Source organism: Bufo gargarizans, chromosome 2 (assembly GCF_014858855.1).
Source record: "Bufo gargarizans isolate SCDJY-AF-19 chromosome 2, ASM1485885v1, whole genome shotgun sequence".
NCBI lineage: Eukaryota > Metazoa > Chordata > Amphibia > Anura > Bufonidae > Bufo > Bufo gargarizans.
The window spans coordinates 106,139,505-106,150,043 of record NC_058081.1 but is presented as its reverse complement, the minus strand read 5'-3'; the positions used below and the strand labels follow the sequence as shown (position 1 = coordinate 106,150,043).

Sequence of the window (10,539 nt, the reverse complement as noted above, 5' to 3'; positions counted from 1 at the left end):
GTTGAATTTTTTTCTCATCTGAAGTTCAGATTAGAAAAAAATTACGACTATTAAAAAAAGATTATAGCACTATATTAGCTAAATTGCTCTATATTCATTTTTTTCTTCGAATATTCGCTATATATTCTTGTTTTAGAATATTACGAATATTCTGAAAAACAAATATAGCACTATATTAGCTATATTGCTCTATATATTAGTTTTTTTTTGACCCACGCCTTTATTGATCGCGTAATATTCGTATACTACGCGATCATTACCTTGCCGATTTTTCAAGTATTTTTTAAAAAAATATAACGAATATTCGACAAATATTTTACAAATTATTGCGAATTTGAATATGACCCCTGCCGCTCATCACTAGTAGCTCGTCCTCACTGTATAGTGGATATGAGCCCACAGCATATAATACTTTCATGGCTGAGGGAACAGAAAAGGACAGAGGCAGGTTGAGGACAGGTGAGGGCACAGGGCCTGCTACCGGGCCATGACAACTAAGGGTTGTGTCTGACGAACCCACTGACTCTTGGTTGGGAGTGTCTGATATCACTTGGGACGAAGTGGATGACCGAGTCAACCATTCAATAACCGCTGGTTTGCTGGTCAAGACACGACCACTAGATGACACCGGGAGCTCAGGCCTCTCGCTGCGACTCCTGCTGCCACACCCCCTTACTCTGCTGCGACCTGTGCCTGCGCCATAAACAGGCAGCATGCTACGGTTTTATCTCCGGCCCAAAAAACTGAACACTTGCCTGAACGCCGGATCCGGCATTTTTTCCCATAGGGATGTTTAGTGCCGGATCCAGCATTCAGAATACCGGATCCGTCGTTCCGTTATGCGCATGCGCAGACTGAAAAAAAGGTGAAAAAAATAAATGCCGGATCCGTTTTGCCGGATGACACCGGAAAGACGGATCCGGCATTTCAATGCATTTTTTCGACTGATCAGGCATTTTTAAGACTGATCAGGATCCTGGTCAGTCTTACTAATGCCATCAGTTAGCATACATTTTGCCTGATCCGGCAAGCAGTTCCGGCGACGGAACTGCTTGCCGGATCTCTCTGCCGCAAGTGTGAAAGTAGCCTTAGGCAGCACGGTGGCTCGGTGGTTAACATTGATGCCTTGAGGAGCTGGGGGTTCCCAGGTTCAAAGCCAACCCAGTGACAGGATCTGTGTAGACATAATGACAGGGAACATAGATTGTGAGCTCCATTGGAGACAGCAAGCAGCAAAGAATATGTCAGTACAGCTCCTTGCATGTTTCTGCATGGTACTGCTTCTACTACTGGGGAGGAGGGCTGTAGTAGAGCATCTTGAGTGCAGCTCTTAAACAAGCAGCAGCTAGTTCTGGCACACTACAAGCGGCTGCACTGCTCAGGCACTGGCAGAGACTGGTTACAACCAGGGGAGCGGCTCCTTTAAGAGTTAAGAAACTTGAGATTTGTTTGCGCAACAGTCAGTGCAGCGGAGCCGCCAAAGTGTCTAGACTGTCACATGACTGGGGGCAGCCAATGGCGGCGCCCGGTGCTGGGCCAGAGTGTGTGTGTGAGAGCTAGAGCACAAAGAGCAGCGAGCCGAGGGAGAGAGCAGGGAACCGGAGTGAGGCGTGCGGCGGCGGAGCAGCTCTACCGACCGGAGCACAGCGACTGAGAAGCGGAGCCGCCGGGCACGGAGCAGCAGCAGCAGCAGGAGGAGGCGAGCGCTGGAGGACTGGACGCTGCACGGGGCTCTCTGCAGCATCCCTGTCAGTGTGGTCCCCAGGCAGGATGCTGCTTGTGCGCTGCCCGGAGCTGCATCCTCTGCGCTCAGCCATGTGACAGCTCCGGAGCGAGAAGGAGATGTGACCCGGGAGCCGCTGTCGGGTTCCTGCTGTTGTGTGCGGAGCCCGTCCTGTCCCCCCCATTTATCCCAGGCACCGATCGCGGATCCCTGCGGCTGTGCCACCTCCGCGCAGCCACACATGCCGGTTCTCCCCCGCTGCTCGCCTCGGTCAGCGCTGAGGCTCCTCTAACAGCCGGACGCATCCCCGCCGGGGGCGTCGCATGTTCAAGTCCAGACGCACCGGGCTGGTTCGGCGCCTGTGGCGGAGCCGGGCGGGCGGTGATGGGGGAGTGTCTTGCTGCGGTCTGTCCGAGCCGCCCGGCGGGTCCCCGGAGCTGGGCTCTGCGGCGTCAGGCGTGCTGAAGCGCTTGAAGGAGCAGGCGCTGTGCACGCTGCTGGAGGCGGTGGAGTCCCGGGGCGCAGCGCCCGGAGCTTGTGTGCTGGTGACCCGAGCCGGGCCCCCGCCTCACCTGCTGCTCTGCAGACTGTTCCGCTGGCCTGAGCTGCAGCATCCCGGGCAACTGAAAGCGCTGAGCGGGTGTCAGGGGCCCGGAGGAGCGGACAGCAACGGCATGTGCTGCAACCCCTACCACTACAGCCGCCTGTGCGGACCCGGTGAGTGCTCCCCTAGTGTCGCACCTATATGCATTGTTTTCAGTATCTCTGCTTCCTGTCAGAATAGGCACATGCACACTGCTGAGAGTCGGCTCCAGTAGCACTTGTATTAGGGGTGCCTTGCCTATTCCACTGCAAAATCGGCCCCATTGTATCCTGTGGGATTCTGCCTTGCTGTTTATGTGGCTTCCCCCCGTGGATTTAAAATCTGCGCTGACAAGTGGCTTCTTGATGCAGAAATTGCAGGGGTTGGGGGTTAGCCCCATGGAATTGGGCTGATCAGTTCAGACTGCCATGGCACTAACTGGCAATGCCACTTACATTGGGGGGTCACAAACTGTAGTCTAGCTATGGCCTGGCCCATGGTGGGCTTAAGAAGTCAACGTAGTTGGTGTTTGACGTGCACCTATGACTTCCATTGATGTCGGTCACCCTGGCGTGCCATCATGTTTCTCTGCATTGGGTTCTGCTGGTGAAGGCGCTTGGCATGCCCATGGCATTGGAGGCTGCAGAGTGGTTCCTCCTCTCAGGTGACTGAGGATCAGTTTTGCTCATGATGTCACCAGACAGACCTCTATATGAAGGCATATCTAGTGCTTGCTTCTCTCTGACTGGCCGGGGGGGGGGATCACTTACCGGCTTACCCATGCCTAGTGTCTTGGCCTGTCTGCTCAGGATTTTTGTGCCGTTTGTTGAATCCCCCAACATCCCCTTCTTAGGGGCCAATTCACATGACCGTCTTCGGTCCGGGAAACACAGTCCGTGTGTCAGCCTCATCTTCCGGACTGACTGTGGCTCCCCTGAGCTGAACGGACTCCATCATAGTGATTTCTGATACAGTCGGTTCCTATCTGATTGGGGCTCTATTTTACTGTACTCACATTTTATGATGATCGACCCATGATCAGGTAGGAACTGACTCCGCGATTGGCCTGGGTCCTGGGAGATGCAGCCATCACGTGGACCATTCTTCCTGGACCGGACACGGTCGTGTTAATCTGTCCTCATCAATGGGCCTATTAAAGAGGTCTACCTGGTGACAGACCCCTCTATGTGTCACAGTCCTGGCTGGGAATGTTTTGCCACATGTCTAAAATGATGGACTAGCTCGTAACGACCTTAATAGCTGTCTTGTCTGACGCCCATTTTCAGCCTAATATTAGGACTGCAACTCTGTTAAAGGGGTTTCCCATCTTGGACATTGGTGTTCTATCGCTGGGGTATGCCCCCAATGTCTGATATACTTAGAACGGAGACCACAAAGTGCCAGAGGGAGCACCACGAAGGCAGCCTCCATTTCTATGGGACTGTCGAAAATAGCCGAGCACTTACTCGGCTGTTTTTGTAAGCCCCATAGAAGAGTGGAGCAGTGGCCACGCTTCCGCATTGTCCTTCCCCTTCATTTCAGTGGGACTTCCGAAAATAGGCGAATGCACTGCTTGCCTATTTTCGGCAGTCCCATAGAAATGAATGGAGGGTGACTGCACGTGCATGGCTCCGTTCTAAGTATACCATCTCTGGGACCCGTCTATCGATATGCCCCCAATGTCCAAGATTGGGACTACCCCTTTAAGACAAGGCCTTTATTGGTGAACGTGGCCATTTTTAAAGATCTACCTGCTCAGAATCCCATAGGAGCTGCTCCCATACATCGGGTGACTTGAACTACTTGAAGTGTCTGGCTACGACCACGTGGTCAGGTTTCTTGATGGAGTCTTGGAAGTCAAAACCAGGAGTGAGTTGTAAAAAACGAAAAGTCGTATCTGTCTTTTATACTTTCCCCTTTTATAATTCACTCCTGATTTTTGCTTCCAGAATCTAAACTTGTGACTGTACCCTGATTTGGAAATTTCAAGGCTATGTTGGTTGAAGGAAATGCAGTAGATGAATTCAAACTTTTATTACATTATATGACCAGGTTTACATTTATATTGATCTCTTAAGGCCGCCACACACATTCGGCAGTTGTCGGCTGCACAGTCATTTCTCCCGCCTCCCCCATATACGGACATGTTCAGTTCGGCCGAGCATGTATGTGTTGTCAATGGGGTGAGGAGAAAGCCGCTACCAGACACCTCTGATGGCAGCTTATCTCCTGAAGGACACAAAGATTGGTCTGAAATTAATTTCACCCGATCCTTCTCTCCGATACCATCTGTTGGGGGAGAGTTGGGAGCTCCCTTTAAGGGCTCCAGCCGGGCCTGTACTGTGGTCTGCAATGCACAGGCACCAGCCATGTGCCCACTTGAATGGTGTCCGCGATCCGCATCTGATGGTCCGCATGCACTACTTTTTTTGCGGTGCGGAGGCACCCGTGCCTTCCCATCCGTGCCTCAGTTTGATCGTTCAACAGGCAATCGGCGGTAGTATTACACTGCAAGATGATCGCTAACGAGCGTTAATTCAAATGCTCGTTGGCAGTCATCTGCCGAAAAATCGCCAGTGTAATAGACTTTATCTGGGACATTGGTGGCATATCGCTAGGATCTGCAATCAGTGTCAGATAGGTGCGGGACCCGCTCCTCTCTAGAACAGGTTCCCAAAGGGAACAAAGAGCAGCCACGGAAGCGCAGTCACCCTCCAATCACCGCTATGGGACTGCCATAAATAGCTGAGCCAGCGCTTGGCTGTTTTCGGAGCTCCCATAGCAGTGAACGGAGACTGGCTGTGGCTGCTCTCTGTTCACTTCGGGGGTCCTGTTCTGGAGATGGGTACGGGCCGCACATTGATGGCATATGCTAACGATATACCATCAGTGTTCCATACACTTTAACATGTATGGGGACCTTAAAAGAACCTTCATACAATCCTGTGAGCTCTCCTATTGACTTTTCCAGAAGTAATAACAGAAGGACAGCGCAATATAGAGTTATAAGAAAAGATTGTTCAGTATTGTTTCTTGAGGATTCTGAATATTTACTAAAGCGCCCATCACAGGTCCTGAGTCTTGTTTGCTGGGCACTTGTTCTGGTGTTGAATACAGTAGGGAGGTCTTCCTCAGGCATCTTGTGTGTGTTTTTTTCACAGGAAAGGTGCATTTGAAGGATCCTTGTTAATGCCATGGATAACATCTGCGGTGTGAAGAAAATGACCCATCATACAACCATTTTTGATGTAAACCTTCATGTAGACCTTTTCAGTATTTCTAGGAGTGAACTTGGATTAATTGCACAAGAGGAAAGCGTTTGCAAAAAAAAAAAGAAGCCATGTTAGACCAGGGCTGTGTTACATTCCAGTGTAATCTGTGCAGACCCCAGCATGTCCCTCACCCGCCCCCTTCCTGGGCAATAAGAGGCTCCATGATATTTGAGAAGGAGTGCTATATGGCAAGATTCACGCTGTTATTGTGTGCGGATCAATGGAACCGTGCAGAAAGCAATATAATGATCTGCAGATCAATATGGTTACTTAAAGGTGGTCTATCATACGGCAGAAGGAAAACCTATTTATAGGACTGATAAGTACAGCAGCACCCTGTGCATTTCTTAAGACGCAGTGCATACCAGAGCACTTAGAAGTTGACTCTTTTTTGGGGGTCTTTTGTATTTGGTCTCTATGATGGTGGTTTGATTCCGGGAGTACATTGCTAGGTCCATCCCCACTGCGTATTAGAAATTCCCTGTGTATAGTATATGAAGTAGAGCGTCCCCTTACAGGCCAATAACAAGTGCTGGTCGAGGATATTCAAGTGTCTCTCACACGACCTGATGCAAACTGAAATGGGACAAAATAATCATTATTGTGATCATTCATACCCCGTTCACTTTGTATATTGTCCTCAGCACCTCCTTGTTTAGGCCTCATGCACACGAACCTATTTTGTTTCCATGTCCGTTCCGTTTTTTGTGGATAGGATGCAGACCCATTCATTTTAATGGGTCCGCAAAAAATGGGGACAGCACAGTGTGTTCTATCCTCATCAGTATGTCCGTTCCGTAGCCCCGCAAAAAAATAGAACATGTCCTATTCTTGTCCGTTTTAGGCATTGTTGCAATGGATCCGCAAAAAAAAAAAAACGGATGGCATTTTTTGTTTTCGGATCCGGATCCGCAATTTGCAGACCGCAAAACACATACGGTCCTGTGCATGTAGCCTTATAGTGTGCTGCCAACAAATGATTTTAGGTGCTCTATGAAAGATCATTCCCCTGACAAATGAGTGTTGGGAAAGGCATAGATAGAGATCTATGATACTGTGACTTTGGGTCAGTTAAAGGGGTTTTCTGGGAGTTTAATATTAATGGCCTATTCTCAGGATTGGTCATCAGTGTCATATTTTAGAGGGTCCGAAAAACATGACACCCCGCCGTTTAGCCATCTCTCAGCTTACCAAGCACAGAGATGTATGTTGCATTGCAGCCCAGTCACATGAATGGGATATAGCTGTAAATAGGCCATGTCACCAATGAACGTGACATCACTGGCCTAGGAAGAGGTCTCTTCAAACAGGTGATCAGTGGGGTAGCTGGGAGTCACCCCCGCCCATAAGATATTGATGGCCTATCCTGAGGAAAAACTCCTTTTAAATCTGTAGCCAGACCACGTAATATAGACGGGCAACGCAGCTGGCACCCAGGTGTGTGAATCCGCCCCTTATCAGGCTTGAATACAGTCCAACCGCACTGAGGTGTCTTCATTAGGGTACTTTCACACTTGCGTTAGAGGATTCCGGCAGGCAGTTCTATCGCCGGAACTGCCTGTCGGATCCGTAAATCGTATGCAAACCGATAGCATTTGTATCCGGATGCAGATCCGTCTGACAAATGCATTGAAATACTGGATCCGTCTCTCCGACCAAATACCGTAAGATGGACTGAACTGAAGACATCCTGATGCATACTGAATGGAATGCATTAGGATAAAACTGAAGCGTTTTTTTCCGGTATTGAGCCCCTAGGACGGAACTCAATACCGGAAAACTTTAACGCTATTGTGAAAGTACCGTTAGTGTGAAAGTACCCTTAGATGGACTAACTCAGGGGTGTAGCTAGCAGGGGCAGGTTCCGGTTGCCAAGGTGGGTGATGGCAAGCCCCCTCTGCTTTGATCAGGGTATATAGAGACAGGGCTAGGGCAACCAACTGAATTTTAGCCCTCTGTAAATGAAAACCTAGCCATGACAGAGCCAGACATGAGGCGTGCGCACCAGTAGTTTATATTCTATTAGGATACTCCAGTTTCTTTTTACCTGAAGAAAGCTGAAGGCCTTGAGACTTCAGAGACTCTAGGTAAATAGTGACAGACGGCTCCCTGGTCATTCACATGTAAATTAGACACGTGGGGAAAGCAGTCAGCATTTGGAAACGCGTGTCCTAGGGATGTCCTCGGCCTGCAGGAAACCCTGGCGATATCAGTGTTTCCTAAATGAAAGTGTTAATCTAGGTCTAGTTGAGCTTCTTATAGTGTCTTCCAAGTTCTGGCTTGTGGCCTCTAACGTTAAAGGGACTTAAAACTCTATCTTACGTAGGTTTGTTGTGTGATTTAATCTATTACTACCTGGAAGCAGCCATTTTAAGATGTTGACAGGCTGTAGTAATCTAAAAAGGGGTTGTCTGGGGTAGATCATCAGTATTCCGATCGGTGGGGGTTTGACACAGAACAGCTGAGTGTTGGGCCGCTAGGTGTTTGACTCCCACCGATCTGATATGGATGAGCTGTCTTAAGGCTAGGTTCACACAGAGTATTTTGGGCCAGGAAAAAAAACCTGATGAAGAATTCACATCAAGCTTTTTTTTCCATGCATTTTTTTTTTTCCTGATGTGTTTCTTTTTATGGGGTTTGTTTTTTCATTCCCGGCCATTTTGAATGGAATTCTGGATGCAGATTCTACGTAGAATCTGCGTTAAGCATGGACAGGACACTTATTATTATTTTTTTTCTGTGGTGTAGTTTCTAAAACCGCATGCTGAAAAAATGAGCACTGTATGGTTTAATATGTGGATTCCCCATTGAAAGCGGTGGGGAAGTTCTATATGGGTTTTTGACAAGGGTTTTTGGGTGTAAAATCCACTTAAAAAAAAACTGTGCATCTACCCGAAGACTGCCCATACACATTCAGAACTGTAGGCCGAACAACAGACAGCTCTCCCAACTCCCCCATACATGTTCGGCTTGGCCCAATGTGTTTGTGTGTTTGAGTGGCAGAGGAGAGAACAGAAGGATCTCACGAAAATAATAATTTCGCCCAATCCATCTCTCCCCGACATTATTTGCCAGAAAAGAGTCAGGAGCACCCCACACATTAGGCTGGTGTCCGAACCCGCCCTTTTTGGTGGGTTCAGCTGACAATGCACCAATGTATTTAGGATTGGTCATCAGTATCTAGAGCCAGGGCAATCCTTTTAGGCCCCATTCACACGACCATATCTGTTTTTCCAGACTGCAAATAGTGGATCCGCGAAACACGGATACATGCCGTGTGTGCTCCGCATTTTGCGGATTGGAGCGTTCGGTCCTTGTCCACAAAGCGGAAAGAATAGGACATGTTCTCTTTTTTTGCAGGTGCCGCAGAACGGACATTTGGATGCGGGGAGCACGCTGTGTGCTGTCAGTATGTTTTGCGGATCGGCTGCAAAGTGAAAATACTGTCCTGTGAATGGGGCCTTAAGAGGGAATATATTAACAAGGAGTATCAAACAGTCCTGGACTCCAGGAGCACCACTTTATCTCCTGTTCTGAGAATATACAAAAATGCTGTCTTTTTCCAGGGGTCTGATGTGTATTCCTGGAAAAACACTTTAAATAATAAACTTTAAAATGTCATTTAACATGCAATCCTCGTTACCATTTGATGGTGTCCCCAGCCCAGGCTTTTACATGTTTATACGGGAAACAGGGCTTGAGATAAGCGGCACCAGATGTGTCTTCCAAGGAGGGAAATGACATTTTTCTTTTTTTTGTGTTTCTTTAGAATTGACTTAACCGGGGCAGATAGACATACACATTAGATAGTCAGTGGGATCCAGTGATGATTGTGGACAGATTGCGCATGGAGATAAAAAAAACGAAACGTGGACTGTCTTCACACAGATATTTTCACAGACATGGATGTGTGAATAAGGCCTAACATCTCAACGCTGAAGTGTTAAGATTCAAAAATGCACCAAATTTATCAAGCATTCTGCGATATCTGGTAAATTTGGCCAAAGTTATGGCAACTTTCTTTAAAAATCCCCCTGATGATAAATTCCCCCGAGTGTGTCTCACTTAAAGGGATTATGTCATCAGATTTTACCCCTATAACCTAAAGATATCCTCCTGTCCGGACTAGGAAGAAGAATCCTAAGCTGGCCTTTTTAAAAGTCACTGAGGCTTTATTTGTCCAAAAAACAGGTTTTTATAACCTGCCAATCACTTACTTAAGGTGCCCAAGGGGAGGTCCGTTAATACAGGGTGCCCGTCCGCACCCCAGCGCCGCCTTCTACAGCTCAGCGCCGCCCCTGCAATCCTCCCGTCCCTTTGCCAGATCCCGCGCCTGCGCACTAGGCTCGGCCAATCTGCAGGTCATATTAGGGTTGAGCGAAGTGACGGGAGGATTGCAGGGGCGGCGCTGAGCTGTAGAAGGCGGCGATGAAGACGGAAGGCGGCGCTGGGCACCGGACGGCGAGGGGTGCGGACGGGCACCCTGTATTAACGGACCTCCCCTTGGGCACCTTAAGTAAGTGATTGGCAGGTTATAAAAACCTGTTTTTTGGACAAATAGAGCCTCAGTGACTTTTAATAAGGCCAGCTTAGGATTCTTCTTCTTAGTCCGGACATGAGGATATCTTTAGGTTATAGGGGTAAAATCTGATGACAGAATCCCTTTAATAATAGTTGTGTGCCCTCCCAGATAGGGAATGATGTGCAGATTCCACACCCCAAAACACTTGTTTTTTTAATTTAATTTTTTTTCACTCACCATTTCAAACTAAAGCCTCATGCAGATGTCTGTGGTACACGGTCCGTAATATACCGGACTGTGTACCATGGACGTCTGCATGAGGCTTAAGGTGTGAAAAAATAAAATAAAAGTAGTGGCATGTTCATTCCTGGTGCAGATTACATGTCCAATGATCATCCAAACTTGCCTTTGAAATTGGCAGGATTAAAAAAAAAAAAAA

General features: G+C 48.2%; 1 protein-coding gene across 1 annotated transcript in view; it reads left to right on the top strand.

The window, feature by feature from the left end:
* The first annotated feature begins 1,535 nt into the window (after positions 1-1,535).
* Positions 1,536-10,539, top strand: part of SMAD6 (SMAD family member 6) — a 51,535-nt gene continuing 42,531 nt past the window's right edge. The window contains exon 1 of the mRNA XM_044283153.1: positions 1,536-2,440. Within this exon, the coding sequence (XP_044139088.1) occupies positions 2,047-2,440 (394 nt within the window). The 5' untranslated portion in view covers positions 1,536-2,046. The remainder of the gene's footprint in view (positions 2,441-10,539) is intronic.